Source organism: Lonchura striata, chromosome 30 (genome assembly GCF_046129695.1).
Source record: "Lonchura striata isolate bLonStr1 chromosome 30, bLonStr1.mat, whole genome shotgun sequence".
Classification (NCBI taxonomy): Eukaryota; Metazoa; Chordata; class Aves; order Passeriformes; family Estrildidae; genus Lonchura; species Lonchura striata.
In genome coordinates, this window is record NC_134632.1 from 643,600 (window position 1) to 661,802 (window position 18,203).

At 50.9% G+C, this 18,203-nt stretch overlaps 1 protein-coding gene across 1 annotated transcript in view; it reads right to left on the reverse strand.

Annotated features, from left to right (window-relative positions):
- The window catches only part of LGR6 (leucine rich repeat containing G protein-coupled receptor 6), a 154,851-nt gene that overhangs the window by 83,728 nt on the left and 52,920 nt on the right, over nt 1-18,203 (reverse strand). Inside the window, exons 2-3 of the mRNA XM_021527716.3 lie at nt 14,303-14,374; nt 2,840-2,911 (exon numbers count right to left, since the gene is read on the reverse strand). Of these exons, the coding sequence (XP_021383391.2) occupies nt 2,840-2,911; nt 14,303-14,374 (144 nt within the window). The remainder of the gene's footprint in view (nt 1-2,839; nt 2,912-14,302; nt 14,375-18,203) is intronic.

Sequence of the window (18,203 nt, forward strand, 5' to 3'; positions counted from 1 at the left end):
GCTCCCCAGATCCCTGGCACACTTCTGTGGACTGCATAAAGCACCAGTTTACATCAATTTACCCTTATCTCTGTAGTACCCACAATGTCCATAACAACAGCATCCTATAAATCACTGCACGTTCCCAGCAGCCCCAAATTCCTCCCAGTCTTTTAGGTTGAAATTTATATTTGCAGTGTCAGAGTTCCAGGGTACAGGGAGATCTTGGAGCCAGCTCAGCAGTGTATTCTGACCCTCAGCAAGCTTGGATAGGGTACAGAGAAGTGCAGCAAAGGGAAGAGGGAACTGAGCTGTGGCTGGGGAAGAGGCTGATGGTTTTTGGTCACTCTTAGGGCACAAGGAGCAGGGTGATCCATCCCCATGGTCACTTTCCAGGCTCTGCTCTCCAAACCTGGCCAAAACCAGACTAGGGAATACACTTGTTCCCTCTGATTCCTGGAGAGATGGGGCAGATCCTGCTGAGCTCTTGCAGAGCCACCAGCCCCAACCAGGTCACTGCTGAAGTGATCTGAGGGATCTTACTCAGAGCTTGAAGGAAATACGGGGTGGCCTTCACCTGCTTTCTTCGGTATCTTGTGGTTTTCCTCAGTCTTTTCTTAGTAGAGAAATGAGTGAGTCCCACCCCAGCCTTCCAATGTGATTAAGCTCAGTGTTCCTAAGATATGTCCTGGCAACATTTCTAGACCTGTTCCAGCAATTCCCAGGGACCAGTCTATCTCCATCGTGTCCCTCACTGCTGCCCTTACTCTTACAGTGACAGAGGAACAGGTGGGGGTCAATGACTGCTTTTCCTGGGTGGTGCAGGGATCTGCCACTGCATTCCCCCAAAAACCTCACTCCAGTGGAGCCCAGTGGAGCCCACAGAAACACTGCAGAAAGCAATCAGAGCATCTCCTGTAGTGAGAGCACATGGCAGCACAACATTCCACCGCAGACAGGCCAGGAGAACTGTCAGAGTCTTTGGAAAGTTAAATGCTCCCAGTGACATGGGGTCTGGCAGTGCCTCTGCTTTTAGGAAGCAGGAACTGTGTTAAATAAGAGGCTCATGGGTGGACCAGTCACTGTGAGCATCCACCCTCCTCCCCCTGTGGCTGGGCTAGTGCTCTGCACACCCCCTGGGAAAGGTTTGGGGCCAGGTACGTGCCAGAGAACAACAGGGTCATTAAGACTGGACAAGATCATTGAGTCCCATCATTAACCTAGCGCTGCCAGCTCCACCTTTGAACCCAGCCCCTAAGCAGGCACATGGTTTAGCTCCAGGCAGGGCTGCAGCCAGAGGGACATGCCCAGATGCCACCCTGTGTCACTGGCACAGGCTGGCTGGGAGCAAGGCAGCTCATCCTGCAGCATGAGGACACCGACCTGGGCTCTCACAAGACAGCCTGCAGCAAGTTCCCAACGCAGCCATTTCCAGATGGAAATGCCCCGATCCTTCACGCCCCTGGTCACTGTGAGTGTGTCCCTGCTGCTGCTGCCCGTGGCCGTGGCAGAGAGCCCTGTCCTGGGCTTGGGAGACAGAGCTCACCCTCCCTCCCCACTGAGCTGCAGGCCTGGAAGGGAGGCATTGCTCCAGGTACGCTGCATTCATCCTTACCCGGGCCTGACACAAACAGAATTGATCAAAAGCACCTTGAAAAGCTCCCGTCCCCAGAGTAGAAGGCTCCTCTTGTTGAAATTGGGTGGGAGAGCTGCGGTTTTTCTTCAGTTCCTTTGATTTGTTGCCTAATGCAGGGGATGGATAAATCTCTAAGCCCTGAGATTTAGGGCAGGATTCCTACTTTACATCTTCAGAAGACGTAGTAAACAGCCTTATACTCTCTAATCCTGGGAGCAGGTTTGTACCTGCTCTCTCTGCATAAACTGGACCAGCTACAACAATTTCAGATTGTGGCTGAGTTCAAAACATCCCCTTGGGGATGAAATGTTTATTGCAGAAGATTTTTAAAATGGTTCCTTAGGGAGAAAGGGACTCCCACCTCAACATCCTGCACAGACCCTGAGGACTGTCTCAGGGACACAAGAGGCAGAGTGACTCCATGAGCACTGTGGCCCATGTGAGGTGTCAGTGAAGGTGCCACAGCAGAGACAGCTCAGCTGAGTGTGGCTTCCGAAGTTTCCGGAGGAGCTTTGTCTCTCAGACCTTCCCCACTGGCCGGCCTGCGATGCCCTTTATTGAGCAGGGTCAGCAGATCCCTGATGGCTGCAGTGCTCCTGGGTCCAGCTGCCTCCATCAGCCCTGGGGGCAGGCTGGGATCCCTGAGGTCACCCTGTCCAAGGATCCCACCTGTCCAAGGATCCCACCTTTCCAAGGATCCCACCTGTCCAAGGATCCCACCTTTCCAAGGATCCCACCTGTCCAAGGATCCCACCTTTCTCAGGTCACTCCAGAGCCTTGCAGAGGCCTCCTGGGCCATGAGGGGGTTTGTAGTGAGGGCAGCTGAGCTGGACAGAGCACAGGCCCTTTCCCCAGCACTCCCAAATGCAGTACCTGGGCCTTCGGGTTGCTCCAACCCAGCCCCGACACAGCAGCGGAGCTGAGGGGCCGGTTTGGGGTCTGCCACAGCTGGGGAACACCACTTGAGGGGGGTTTGGTGAGTTTTATGCAAAATGTGAACCTCTGCAGATTCTCCCAGGGCACATTGTCACACCGTGCCCTGGGGGCACCTGCTCAGTCTGTGGGGTGGGACACAGTCCCCCGTCACCACAGGGCGTGTTTGCCAGGGTGGGTTTAACATCTCACCCCACACCTTAAAGCTTTCCATCCCCTCGGGATGGCTGCAAGTCCCTGCTCATGGCCAGTGCCAGGGACTGGGATTGCTGAGAGGTGCAAGCTACTTACAGAATCTTCAGGCTGTAGAGGCCAGAGAAAGCTTCCCCTGGGATCTTGGAGATCTGGTTTCCAGAGAGGCGTCTGCAGTGAAAAGAAGAGCCAGTCATGTGTCTACATCCCTGTGATGACAGTCCCCTGTCTGCAGAGGCTTAACAGCTCCTCCATCCTGCCCCTGTCCCCTGCAGAGGAGGCTGCAGCACCTGCAGGCTGAGCCACAATCCTGGGCTCGGGCAGCCTCTGCAATCATCCCCTCGCCCAGCCCAGGGAACACAGAAAGAAAATCACAGCTCCTGCCAGAGCTGAACCCAGCATTTTCAGCATCCAGAGACAGCTCATGGCTTAAAGGCATTTCCTGGATAGACACAGAGGTCCCCAGCACAGAAATCACAGCACAGGTAGTGACCAGCCTACAGACCCTGCTCTATGCCAGGCTTTGGCAGAGAGAGTGGAGCAGGGGAGAGCTGTTTCTGCTCATGGGACAGGGAGGACTGTCCCTAAATCCTGGCTGATGAATGAAGAAAAAAGGGATGGGAGAGGAAGGTGAAGCAAAGGGCAGCATCACAATGGAAAATGGGACATATCTGGGACATACTGCAAAGAGCAGGGAAGAACATTCAGAACTTACTCAAAGAATTTATTCAAGGAAATCCATGGGATTTTCCATGATGTACAGCATCACCTGATCTTAGAACTCAAAAAGGCCCAGAGCAGGCTGGGGAATTAAAAAGCATTTGCACTTTTCACTCACATTAGAAACCGCATCACTATTATCATTAGGACTGTGGTGGGGGAATGGGGTTGAGCCAAGACTGAAGTCCAGGACTCCTGAATCTAGGCTTGACCTAGAGAAGAGGTGGCTTTTCTCTTTCTCCTCCTGTTTCACCCATGAGGACAAACATGGATGAAGTCCCAGCACCCATCAGCCAGAAATCATAAAGACAGGTTCAACATCCTGATTAAGACCCTAAATTGCTACTAAAACTGGGCAAGAAACTTGTCTACTTGCCTTGGAGTGGAATATTGCATCTCCAAAACAGAGAAAGTGAACATAATTTCTGACCAGGCTCATCTTCACTCTCACAGAAAGTCCAAACCAGGCCCAAGAGGTTGGGCACAGATGCTGGAGAAGGTATTCATTAAACTTTGACAAAGCTTGTTTCTTTTTAGGCATGCTGTTGGGTAAGGAGACAGGTGTGGAGGCTGAGCAGCGCAGTCCTGGTGGAAGCAGAGTGCAGGGGACCAGGGCTCTGCGGAGGTCACCGAGGGGACCGAGGTGTTTTGGGCAGCCACGCTCACCTGTGGCAGAGCCAGCGTGTGTGGGTGCCGGAGCTCTCCCTCCCCGTCTCTCCCCTCGGGAATCTGGAGAAAATCGCTCCCATAATTAGGCCTCTGACAGCATAAACAGCACAGGGTCGTCTCTTTAATGTGTGTGAGCAGGTTGTAACCTGCCTCCTGCAGCACATGATCTGCCTGGCAGGCTGGGCTATTTGTCACTTAGGGGCTGTGATTTGGGGTAATTGCTCCTTTTGATTGCTGATTTCCACATGGGAGGGAGTGTTGTCCGGGAGGCTGGAGTGCTTGCCTGGAGGGGAGGTGTTCCTGCACGGCATCCTCAGCCTGCTCCCTGCATCCTCCTACTTGGCTCTGTCTGTCCTCACCTCCCCGCAGCTCCGGGCTGCTGGCAGCTCTCACCTACTCCGGGCTAAATGTGCCTTTTCTGGCAGCTCCGTGCCTCTCTGTTCACTTTCCTGGGTGTGTTTGAGTGTTTGCCAGGTCCCTAAATGGATCTGGGACCTCCAGGATTAGCAGGAGAGGAATGTGAAGCTTAAATGGAGCCTAGACTGGGGCTGCTGGCCTCAGAAGGGTGGTGGGGAGCCCCAGATGCTGGTGGGACACATGCAGAGCCAGCTTGTGGCATTTCAGCACTGTGTGTAACACAGGACATAAGGGGGGAGATTACTCTGTGGTAGATGCCCTGGTTTCAGTGGGTCCTGCCTCAGGTGAATTTGGAAGCCCAAAGCATCCCCCAGATCAGGCTCCATGCCTCACTGTTGCTGCAAATGTTTCTGTCCTTGGCCTTGTTACACCTGCAGACTGTGCCTTGTCCCTGGCTCGCCTCTGGGCTCTGGCTCTTCTCTCCACACCTTTACCTCCTCCCTGCCACCAAGGCAGCCCAGATTCTCTCCCCAGGGTTAGGGGTCCATGCCAAGCCAGGAGCAGGCAAAGGGAAGCACCAACCACAACCACTTCTCTGAACTCTCCTCCCAAAGCAATTGACAGTGCCATTGGGGTCCCTGCCCACTTCTGTGCAGGGACTGGGAGGTGGGACATGTCTGTGTTTGTGCACACAGGCTGAGTTTTCACTTTCCTAGAGGGCTGCATGGCTGGGGCATGCACACAGGATCTGGAGGTGTGGGCTTTGGAGGTTTGCTAGACCTCCCAGGACAGGGAGCTGCATGATGCTGGGGGTGGTAGCCAGGTGTTCCAGCAGAGGAGCACAGCTGTGCCACCTGTCCGAGAGCAGATCAGGAATGGGTGAGCCTCTTGGGGTGTCCTGTCAAGGGTGACCACTGGAAACATGTCATAGAACCACAAAATAGTTAGAGTTGGAAGGGACCTCAAAGCTCATTCTGTTCCACCCCCTGCCATGGGCAGGGACACCTTTCACCAGACCAGGTGGCTCCCAGCCCCATCCAGCCTGGCCTTGGACACTCCCAGGGATGGGGCAGTCACAGCTTCTCTGGGCACCCTGTGCCAGGGCCTCAGCATCCTCACAGTGAACAATTCCTTCCAATATCCCACCCAACCCTGCCCTCTGCCAGTGGGAATCCATTCCCCCTTGTTCTGTCCCTACAGACTCTTGTCCAAACTCCTACCCCTTGGTACTTGGAGCCCCTTAGTCCCTGGAAGGGGCTCTGAGGTCTCCCTGGAGCCTTCTCTTCTCCACATGAACACCCCCAGCTCTCCCAGCCTGACTCCAGAGCAGAGGGACTCCAGTTCTTGGAGCATCTTCCTGACCATCCTTTGTTTTCACACCATTAACGCCTATGCCAGTTCATGAAAGAGACCCAAGATATAAAAGTCTTCCTGTGTGTGACCCTTCCTCCGTCCATGGTCACTTGGCAGTCTTCCAAGTGCTGGGTTCCCTCTGTCCCTCTCCCTCAAACTCTCCAGAAAATTCCCTGCTTGGCAGACAGGCATCCATTGAATATATCTGCAGAATTCAGATCCCACAGGAAATGCAGTGAAACGGCTCCTTCCTTTCCATTTAAAATGGAACAATAACATTTGAAGTGATGCTGCCAGTGTGACATCCCCTGAGACTGCTCTAATTTACTCCTTCTGTGGAGGAAGATTGGGGCAAATAACCCCACCAAGAAGGACAGAAAGGCACTGCCTTTCCCGAAAGCACAGGGAACAGGAGCTATTCTTGCAGGACTGAAATTCTGGTCCACAGCACATGAACTCAGCTCTAGGCCTGCTCAGGGCTCTTTTTAGGACAGTCTTGGTTCAGTGCTATGTCCTGCTCTCCTGAAGTTTACACTGTGACATAGGGTTGGGAGAAAGAGAAAGCTCTGGATTTAAAGTGGCTGATAGAAGAAGGAGAGAAGGGCAGGTAGAAGGGGAGGGTGACAGCTGGATATGGCTGGCTTGCTTCAGAAAGCTCGTGGTGGATTTTAGATTCTGCCCCCCCGCCGCCTCCCCTTCCACCACTCCCGTGATTTCTGGGAACATTCCTCCAGGCTTTGATCTGCATTCCCAATACACTCCAAGTTGGAACAAACTCATGGTTTACCACTGTATGGTTGCTGCTGTTCAGTTACCACAGGCTCAACCCTCCTGTATCCTGGGCTTCTTGGTCATGCTACAACTTCCATGGCATGCCCGAAGGCTGTGCTGGGCAAGATCGCTCATGTCAGGTGCTCAGGCAGCTTGGTGATGCTCTTATCACTCACATTAGGAGGCAGGAACATTGCCCATTGGCAGGACAGGACAAACATGTGTGTCCATATCCCAGTGAAATTCTCCCCTTGCCAAACTTTTATTGAGCACGTCGGCCGCCCCTTTGATCTCCTGCTGGGGTTGGTTTCTCAAGCACTCACCCTCTCGAGGCAGTGTGCCCAGACACTCCATGCTCTTGCCTAAACAGTGTCATCACACCAAGCCTGGGCCTTCCCCTGGGCACACAGGGGACCACAGGCCCCGTGTCATGCCTGAGTTTGTTCTTGTGCTGGTGCAAAACAGGAATGAAGCCAATTAAATCAACAAGTGAAAACATGGTGCATTTGAGCAAAGGGCCAGGCCTGGACTCTTCCTTCTCACACAGGAATCTGCAGCTGGTCCTCGTCTGGTATCTCCTGAAGATGCCTCTAATGTGGTCTTTGCTGTCTCACTCCATCCCTGAGGAGAAGACTGTGCCTGTTTCCAGCCCTGCTCGCTGTACCCCCCTCAAATACCTGTTCCAACTTGATTGATTGATCGCATTTGTTCTTTTGTTTATGGTCCTCAAGCCAGTTTTCAACCCACATGAATGCTCATATGCAAGCCAGTTTGGATTCATTTGCCAAGTAATATTAGTAAGATACAGCTCCTTAATAAACAGGACACTGAACACTTTCACTCCATCTCTTTATATGATCAACTGCAAAGGTTTTCTGTTTGTTCCCTCCAAACCTTCCGAGCAGTTTTCACTTTTGACTCTCTTCTACTTTTGATGCCCCACTTGGGGTACCCCAAAATATAGTAAGTCATATGGAAAGCAGTTTGCAGGAAAACTGGAGCCAGCTATCCCAACTAGCAAGGATTTTTCAGTTGCTGAACACTCTCCTTGGTCTAAATGGAGTACAAATAGAATAAAAATATCTAAATTTTCAAAACATTTGAATTTGATTCAGGCAGCTGCAATATCTTGGCCTCATTGGTCAATGTTCATATTAGACAATCCCTTAGAAGCCCTTCTCTCCTGTCCTCACCTGCACCTTAGCCAGTGCTAAGCTCAGCCCTCACACCATGCAGAGGAATGAGCTTTGGAAGGCTTCATCAGAGGAATTATCCTTTAACTCTCTCAGTGCTTTTGCTCACCCACTGAATTGATGAGCAAATCATCCTCTGCCAAGGACTGGTGCCAACCAGGGAGACAGAAAGCCCTGGATTGATCAGAGCTGGTCTTCTTTTTGCCAATAAGTTGTACCTGGTGCCTTCTGTGTACAGGACCCGTGCAGAATCCTGGGGGAACCACAGAGGCCAAGAATCCAGAGCTGCAGCTCTTTAGCTACAGTCACCTGGAAATGGAGGGCTGTGCTAGGCAAGGTGACTACCAAGGGAGCAGTGATTGTGCCTCCAAATCTCAGCATAGCCAAACAAGGTCATGGCCCTACGAGCATTTGTGTCTCCATAAGAGACTTGTCCAGACTGATGTGTCATGGAAACCCACCAAAGCTTCTGTCTCAGGAGTCCCCTGCTTCAGACAGGTTACTGCACTGCTCCAGAACCAGCTTCTCACAGTGCCAGCACACATGAGTGTTGCCCAGAAATGCCAGCGCCGTGCCATGGGGATCTGTCACTCCCGAAGGAGACATGCCCACTGCCAGCATCACTACAGAGCTGCCTCCTCCAAGAGAGACGTTACCTTGGAGTAAGAGCCTGTGCTGCACAGCCCCCCCAGAGTGGATGTTCCACATGCCTGGAAGCTGATGAGGGGGTGTGGGTGCTTTAACCACAGGCAAGAACAGCTCTGGTGCCCAATAAGCTGTGATGGCTCCATTGGACCCACATGGGAAGGGGAGTGAGAAGGGGGTTCCCTCACAGGTGCAAGGCAGGAGAAGAGGGCTGCTGCATTCACATTCCCAGCACGCACGCCTGCATTTTATTTCATTTTGCTTTTGTGCTGTTTCTTGGTCCCCAGGCTGGCAGAGAAGGCGACAGCGGGTCCTGAGCGCGTGGTGCTGAGCCTGCACTCCCCGTGAGGGTGAGTCCCTCTGCCCTCGGGGCCCCAGCAGAGGCAGGTGAAAGAGCCAGTGGCTGGGAAGGGGTCTGATCTTGCCGCTGTGCCCCGAAGCAAGAGGTGAATGGCAATGAACACCTGCCTTTGGCTGCAGTTTCTCTTCTTGGCACCGAGCGCTCGTGCTTGGATTCAAAGCATGGTAACAAAGCCCTTGCCGGCGAACACATTTCAACATGTTATTATTCCCAGGCCGGCTTTCAAGATCTCTTTCTATTCCTTCTCTACTGATTGCTCTTGTTTCTCTTGGCTCCCAGCTCTGGCTTTTCAGGCTTCATTAACTGGAATTTATTAGCAACTTTAAACAATCTTCCTGCTGCCAAAAAGAGAGAAAGAAAAGAAGGGGAAAAAAGGAAAGAAACAAAGAGGAGACATACTAAACTCTGGGCTGCTCCCTGCCTGTGTGAGGCCCAGCTCTGAACACCTCTAGCTGTGCAGGTTTTCTTTGAGGGAAGGTCTCGTCAGTGCCTGGGCTGGACCATGGCTGCTCGTGCAGCCTCTCCTGTCTCTGGAGAGTCTGGTCTCTGGGCATCCCCTGAGCATGAGAACTAATTGCACTCACAACTCCTTCCCCAGCAGCTCTCAGTAAAAACAAATGACCCACAGGACCCACCCGAGGGCCTGCTCTCATTGCTGGACAATGAAGCACCTGCAGTGAAAATAACATTACCCACACCACACAGGGAGGAGCTGGAGCAGTCCCTGCACCCTCAGCTGTGCCCTAACCACAGCATCCCCTCTGATCCCATGGGGACACGTTTGGTGTCCAGAGCAGAGAGGAGCCCGTGCAGAAATGCCCTGTGGGAACAGCCTGGCTGGGTGTCACGGGTGGCTTGGCTGATGGCTCTGCTGTCTGTCCTCAGGACCCTCACGTGCCACCCTGCTCTGGTTTTTTCCTCACAGTCCACCCAGTGTGGGTGTGTGCAGAGGACTGATGTGCTCAGGGCTCAGGTGGGCCCAGCAACGTGGATTTGCAGGGCTCCACAGCAGTGAAACCTGGCATGTTTGTCTTTGTTGTGCATGGGACACATGTGCTTCATCCACCCATTTCTGCAGCTGTCTTCCCCTTTCCCATTATTCCTTTTCCTTGGCTGAATCCCAGCTCCATGGACAAGCTCAGCCTTGAGTCCAGCTGATCTCTGACTTCTGTGAAATTTCACTTTCATGAGGAGCCTGGGGTGATGTTAAAATAGAGGAACAGGAGGAGGAGAAGTGGTGAAAGGTGTGAAACACCAGCTTTCCTCCACGGGACCCTGGGCTACTGGGGCTAAATCAAATGAGAGAGAAGAAAGAATCAGAGAATCAGAGAATCATGGGCGAGAGCAGGAGAGGAGAACTGTGAGAAGGAGCCAGAGGAACCTGAGCTTCCTCTGACTGTTGAAGAAAATAAGGGTTATAGGTCAAGGACAAGGAGTGTCAAGAGTTCCTGGGATGTTTCTGAACATCAGATAATTGAAAAGGAGATTTGAAAATCTGGGTTGAAATTGGCAATGTTTTTGATGAGGAACCTTTGATATTTTTCATAAGGTTTGAGCACCTAAAGTATCTTTAAGGCAATAAATCAAATATAATTTCAAATACCAGTATCTTTTAGGGCTTTACCCAAAGTAAAAGACTAAATGCTAAGAAGTAACATGAAGGTGAAACAATTTTTTCTGTCTCAGGTTAAAAGAAATTTTTGGGGTTGACCAAAGCCCCGGAACATCAGTTTTGGTTCACCTTGAACTGAATATTGTAAATATTGTCTTTGATTGCTCCAGCCTGTTATTCACCTGGCTTATCCAGCAGGTAATAGGGAACCTGAGACTGCAGATATTGAACTATTAGAGAGCACCCAAAGGAGAGCAGTGAAGGTGGTGAAGGGCCTTGAGGAGAAGCGTGAGAGGAGCAGCTGGGGACATTGTTCTGTTCAGCTCCCAAAGAGGAGGACGAGTGGCAGGCTCTGATCTCTCTGTGACAGGACCCAGGGGACTGGCCTGATAATTGTGTCAGGGGAGGGAACTGGTCACAGCCCCAGGCCTGACAGAGTTCAAAAAGCATTTGGACAGCATGCCTGGGACCAAGGTGTGACTCTTGGGCATGGTGCTGAATAGGGCTGGGAGTTGGACTCAATCTTTGTGGGTCCCTTCCAACTCAGACTATTCTGTGATTTTGTGACTCTGTGCAGAAGGCAGACTGCGGCCATAATGCCACCCCAAATCCCTGGGGATGAGAAACCTGCTGAAGGCTTTAAATCTAAGTGAAGACAGGCACTTGCAGCCAAGATGAGCTGCAGCAGAGCCCTCTTCATTGTCAGTACTTCCCTGCTGGAGGGATACAGGAGGTGGGTAGGCAGGCAGGTCTCCCTCCTGCCCAGGAGACACTGCCACTGGGCTAGCTGGGTTTGGATAGCTGGGTTTGGATAGCTGGGTCTGGGATAGCTGGGTTTGGGATAGCTGGGTTTGGGATAGCTGGGTTTGGGATAGCTGGGTTTGGGATAGCTGGGTCTGGGATAGCTGGGTTTGGGGTAGCTGGGTTTGGGATAGCTGGGTTTGGGATAGCTGGGTTTGGGATAGCTGGGTTTGGGGTAGCTGGCTTTGGGATAGCTGGGTTTGGGGTAGCTGGGTTTGGGATAGCTGGGTTTAGGGTAGCTGGGTTTGGGATAGCTGGGTTTGGGATAGCTGGGTTTGGGATAGCTGGGTCTGGGATAGCTGGGTTTGGGGTAGCTGGGTTTGGGATAGCTGGGTTTGGGATAGCTGGGTTTGGGATAGCTGGGTTTGGGGTAGCTGGGTTTGGGGTAGCTGGGTCTGGGATAGCTGGGTTTGGATAGCTGGGTTTGGGATAGCTGGGTTTGGGATAGCTGGGTTTGGATAGCTGGGTTTGGGATAGCTGGGTTTGGGGTAGCTGGGTTTGGGATAGCTGGGTTTGGGATAGCTGGGTTTGGGGTAGCTGGGTTTGGGATAGCTGGGTTTGGGATAGCTGGGTTTGGGATAGCTGGGTTTGGGGTAGCTGGCTTTGGGATAGCTGGGTTTGGGGTAGCTGGGTTTGGGGTAGCTGGGTTTGGGGTAGCTGGGCTGTCCCTCACTGCTCAGCAGGGGTTTCTGCTCTTCACTCACTTGGTATGTCCCAGCACAGGCAGCTCTGCCATGGGGATGAAGACAAAGGGCTTGGTCTGGTGTGCATGTCACCCTGGCAGCCACTGGGAATGTGGCCCAGGCAGATGAAATCAGCAGAGATCTGAGCTGTGAAACCTGAACAAACTTCCCTTGAGGATGTCTAAACAAGCAGGATTTGTTTGCTTGATTCTTATGCGTGTCCTGGCACAGAGGGTGATCCCAGCCTGAATGTCATGGTCCTGATGTAATGTTTTGGGATGAAAATTTGGTGAAGATATAAATGAAAAGAGCAGGGGAAATTCCAGGCAAGTTGCACTATTGGTCAATGACAGCCCTATGAATGCTGTACAAACTGTTCCTTTCTAGCCGTTGTTGTTGAAAGAATCACTTTTAATTCACCATAATGTACAAAATCCTTCCTTGCTTGATTTCATATAAATTACTTGATTTCCATAAATAGGATTACTATCTTACTACTATCAAATTCAAGCAGGCACTTCACTATGCACAGGTATATGATGCTGCAGTTTGCATTTCTTCTCCTAACTGTGATGTTAGTCCTTTCCAAAGGGGAACTTCCAATTAGTTTTTCAGATTTTCCTCTTTAAATTTTTCACCTTTGCCTATTTCATTCATAATTATTTTTGGCTGTGGGAAGCCGGCTCTTTTGGAACCTATGAATATTTATTTGTTGCTGGTTGAGGCTGCTCTGTTTGTACATGACGTAATCAGGACACGGTTGATTGTAGCAAGACAACTGCTAATTGTACCCAGCAGAGTGTGGTCTGTGTGTGTGAAGAGCCTCAGCACCCCCAGTGAAGGTGCTGGGTGCCCACACTTTGACATGGATGTTGATAAAATGAAAGGAGAAAGGCTGCAAGACGGGTGCAAAGTGCTGAAGAGCCCCCCTTCTGTGGGCAGCTCTGGCTCCAAAACCAAAACAGGATCAAAAATGCCTCCTTGTCAGCCTGGAAATGCCTTGGGTGTCTGGGGTCCTTGTAACTCCAATGAATTTGAAATACAGACAGATTTCAAATTCAAGACAGTTTGGATTCATTTGCCAAGTAATTTTAGTAAGATACAGCTCCTTAATGAACAGGACGCTGAACACCTTCACTCCATCTCTATATTATAAACTGCAAACTGTTTATATTACAAACTGGAAGACCATTTGAAGCAAAAACCTGTAATATAAAATCGCAGAATCCTGCAATGATTTGGATTTGGAGGCATCTTAAAGATCATCTCATTCCACCCCCTGCCATGGGCAGGGACACCTTCCACCAGCCCAGGCTGCTCCAAGCCCTGTCCAACCTGGCCCTGGACATTTCCAGAGATCCAGGGTCAGCCACAGCTTCTCTGGGCAACCTGGGCCAGGATCTCACCACCCTCACAGGCATTAGGGTCATATCTGTAGTTCTGACATTTTGGAAAATACAATTTATGAAATGCCAGTGTTGTGCCTTGTGGTGGCAGCAAGGTCTGATTCAGAGAAGTGAAAGTGTTTCATTTAGGCTGATTAAGTTGCAGTAACTGTTATATACACAGTAAGTTTACAACACACATCAAATGAAGCATTAATATTAGTATTTCATGAATGCAATAACAGTGTTTTGAAGAAATTGTGTTTTCCAACAGAAGCTGTTGTGTTGAAAGTACCAACAGCATGAGAATAACACCTGGAGGTATTTCTCATGGTCAAGAGGAGTAAAACCATACAGGTGCAATTTACTCATGCAGAAATGGTCAACCTCAACATTCTGCCCCCTGGGCTCCCATTTTTGGGGCTCACAAAGGATTCCAGTGGTTTCTTGTGCTGCTGGTTCATTTCCACACTTTCAGAAGTGGGGCCACTCCTTTACTGACACACAGCCACATGCTGATCCCCAGGACTGAGACTGCTGCGGTGTCTGTTCAGACCTCAGTGCACACTGGTGCATGGGGGGACACCTCAGCCTCTGGGGAGACCTTTTTGGACTTCAGTTGTGCAGGGTGGGTTTCACCCAGACGGTGAAGTGCCAGGGGTTAATGTGTCTCTGGGCTGCCGGAGGCTGTGAGGGGGACCCTGTCTGCTGAAGGGCGAGTGAAGCTCTCTGCTGGCTCTGCTCTAGGGTGCAGGGTTGATTTTTGACTGAGAGACTAGGTCCTCTTTTATTTTGGCTTTTGGCACATGCACCACCTCAGCCTGAAGGTGACGACCTCAGCGAAACCCCTAAGCTGGAGCAGCAAATAAACCCTGTCCCAGCACGCAGTGTGCTCCCAGCTCAGGCTGCAGCTGCAGGAACAGCACTGGGAGCTGTGGCAGTGCTGGAGGAGCCTCTGCAGTGTCCCCCCAGCACCCCCAGCACCCCCTGCCCGTCACCACCCCGTACTCACAGCTCCTCCAGGAAGCGCAGGTGCCGGAGCGCGCTGGGCTGCAGCTGGCTGATGTTGTTCATGCTCAGGTCTCTGGCAGGAAGAAAAGACAGAGGTTTCTGATCAGTCACGCAGTGGTTTGCATAGAATGGACCTCAGTGCCAGGCTCTGTGGCCCCTCTCTGCTAAGTGGGAGGGTGAGAAGCCTCTGCAAACAGCATTTCAGCATTGACATCTGATCGCAGCCCGGGCTCTGCCTGCAGAGGGATGGAGAGGAGCAGCCAGAGAGAGCTGCCTCCTTCAGGGTGGTCTGCCTGAGCTTCTCCAAGTTATGAAGCAAGTTAGGACATTTCCCAACAGCATAGGCACAAGTTTTGGAGAGTGAACAGGAAGCCCCGTGACACTGGAATAGGACAGCATGTCCTTGGGCCCAAGAGCATCTCTCTGTCACCATGGCCATGCCAGACCCACGGGGAGATTTTCCAGTGTGTGGACAGACATCTGCTTTTGAGGAGACAGCAGCCCATGAGAGAAGGGGTCCATCCCACTGGACTGGCTTTCTCTACACTGTACAAACGAGAGAACCACACCAGGAGGGGCAGAGGTTAGCCCTGTGGGTGACAAACTGTTGTCAGGAGGTGGGAGGAACCTGGCTGATTGTACTTGTCTCCCTCTGCCATCTCCAGCTAAAGGCTCACCTCCTCTGCCTGGGCTCCAGTAGAGCCTCTGGAGGAGGCTGTGCTGGTAGCCAGAGGGTCCTGGGTGGTTCTGAAGCCCCCTGCACGTTACAGTCACCGTGAGCTACCTGTGCAGAGCTCTCCCCACCTCAGGGTATGAGAGCAGCTGAGTCTGTCCTGGCTGATTCAATACACAAGCTGCTATTTGGAGAAAACAAAGATGTTTCAAGGGTGTTCTTGGAGTCTGATAGCTGCAACCCTGCCCTCATCAGCAGCTGCATGTGAAGAAACCCATGCTGTTTACCCCAGCCTAGACCAGGCTGTGTCCAGGTGAGCAAGGGGGCACTGACCTGTAAAGCTAGGAGGTAAGATGAGGCTGAATTAAAATCTGGTGTGGTTAAACCCAATGGGAATAGATGGGGCATACCCCCTAGTGAGCAAAGCAATGTGGGCAGTGGCATCTGGGCTGCTGGAGAGCCTCGTGGGAGGCAGAAGGGGCTGCTCTTTGTCACTGCACACACAGGGCACAGCTCAGCTCCTCCTTGCACTGAATAGCACAGCCTGATGGGTGTGATGGCAAAATGAGGAGAAACAACAACAAAATAAAGGCAATTTATTTACTCTGTCCTTCTGTAAACCTCACAGACTTGCGAGCCTGAGGAAGGACGTTCCCTGTCCTCCCAGTGGCACTGGGAATGTCTTGGCACTGGGAGGAGGCTCGTGCCAAGGACAAGGACAGAAGCACAAAGGAGAAAAGCCCCCCAGGAGAACCCAGCATTACAGGAGAGACCTCTCTGAGCTGTTCCACCTGCTCAGAGCACCTGAGATCTCACAGGTCACATAGTGAATTATCTGGAGCGTCTCAGCTGGCTTTGGCTCTGGCTAGGAAATTGCTTCGCTGAAAAAGGAGTTCACTGAAAAATTTACAGAGATGTCTTTGTATTCCTCAGTTTAAAAATGCTGGAGTTTTGCTGGTAAAGAGCAGAATGCCTGGGGGGCATAGGCTTATATATTTTGACCACTTTCCACAAAAAACCCAAACCACCATGTTTTAACCAGCTCTGTTTGGCATTGGTGGAGGCGGGTGATACATCAGGAAGGTTGGAAATTGTCTTTGCGTATTCTCTGGAGAGGTGTCCTGCGACAAAATCATGCACTTTTGTGAGCCCTTTTGAAAAATACTCCTGGAGAAGTTTACTTTTTCCTTTATAACTTCCTCTTCTCCAAAGTAGTAGAAAACTTGCCAAAAAACTTTGAGAATTCAAAATTCTGTTTTTGGAATGAGTGCAAAATAAAATTATTGCCTGCACTGTTCTGTGTGCAATGCTGCATTCTATATTTTGGTGATCCTGTGATACAAGGGTTAAAATATTGTTTTGTGCTGCTTCTATTTTTATTTTTAAACCCCCAAGGGCAGTTGCTACTTAGCACCCATTAAAACATCTTTTTTTTTTCCTACATCAAAGTGTCTCCTGTTTGTGTTGTAATGAATCTGTCTGATGTTTTGACATGTTGTGGAACAATGTGAAAATAACGAAAAATAATGTAGAATGAAAGACTGTGAATGAAAACACAAATCTGAAACATCCAAGATCTCCTTGAAACTGTGAGGTATATTCCTTAAGTTGCCTTCTGCTGGCAGTGTAGAGAACACTCCTTGCTTGCCACTTTCCAAGCCTCATGGAACAGCCTGCTGTGTGCCCAGGTGCTCCCCAGGTGTGATGGGGACAGCTGGACACCTGGGTGGGTGGTGGCTGCAGGGATGTCCACGCTCATCACTCTGGACTCATCATCAGTCCCAGACAGCAGCAGGGCTGTAGGGGGCTGAGGATATGGGAGGTCAAATATCTTTTAGAATCCCAGATGGTTTGGGCAGGAAAGGACCTCCAAGCTCATCTGTTCCACCCCCTGCCATGGCTGGGACACCTTCTGCTCTCCCTGGTTTCTCCAAGCCCTGTCCAACCTGGCCATGGACACTTCTTTCCCCCTGCCCTGATCCATACCTAAAATGAACAAAATACACTGGTTTCTGAAAAAAAAAAATCTTCCAAAAGGCAGAGGAGAGATGTCATTGCCCCATCACTTGGCAGCCTCAGAGCTCCACAGCAGGTGCCTTTCCTTTAAAATCCCCCTTCCCTCCCACCCTGCAGCCCTGGAGTTCCTGGCCACGGGCAGCTCTGGGACAAGGGGCTCTCTCCCACCATTTCTTTGGGCAGTGAAGAAGAGCCCGACCTGTATTTTCAAGGTTGTTACACAGAAAATATTTTGAGTAATTTTATTTTAAAGTCACTGATGCTTTGGCTGTTTGGTGGTTTGCAGTCCTGCAGGACTCAAGTGTAATACAGCTACACTGACAGCCCTGAAAAGGGCATCCCGAAAGGGCAAATCCTGGCAATGGTTTACCAGCAAGGAAAAACTTCCAGGGACTCAGTTTTGCCATTAACTCCCCAGGGTGACATCCTGCAGGGACCCCCCACCAGCCCCTCAGGGCAGGGGACATCACACCCGACTTGGTGTGGTGTGAGGACAGCATGGAATGTGCAAGGACAAATGGTGTGAAGGAAGAACAAATTCCTCCAAGGGCTGGAAATAAACTTCCCAAGCACAGCCCTGGACCCAGTGATTTTTCTAGCCACAAAAGTACGAGGTGTTTCTCCACAGGCTGTCCATGCTTGTGTGAAAGCTGAGGCACAGGATTCTTGCCTGAAGTGTTGTGGGAGTAAATATTTGACTTATTACTCATTTAAAGATGTTGTTGACTTGTTGCTGTGTTTTCCCAAGCTTGTGATTTTCCTCTTAGTAAGGTTTCTTATGTTATGTACATCCCCAACACATGCAAGGGTGGAAATGCTTCCTGTCAGAGCAATCAGAGAAGCTGTTTATCTCTTCAAGTGTTTGGGGGTGGTTACTTCAATCAGCCACATTCAGTTAATTTAAAAGGAACCCACAGTATTTGAACCTTGTTGGATTATTTTTTTCTGCAGCATCTAGCAGAATAAATAGGGATCCATGGATAAATGAGTTAGGGGCTCCTCTGACCTTTCTCAGCTGTGTCAGTGACCTTGGCTTTCCAAGCTAGGGCTCTCTTCTGAGTGATTGAGCATCCAGGGAAGCCAAACAAGTGCTGGGTCACTCATGTCTGTGCATGGCTCTTGTCATTTGCACTGGAGAAACCATTTCCAAAGGTGAGGTCTGTACCAGAGCAGGCAGTGCAGAAATGCACAAATTATTCAAATCCCCAAAGTC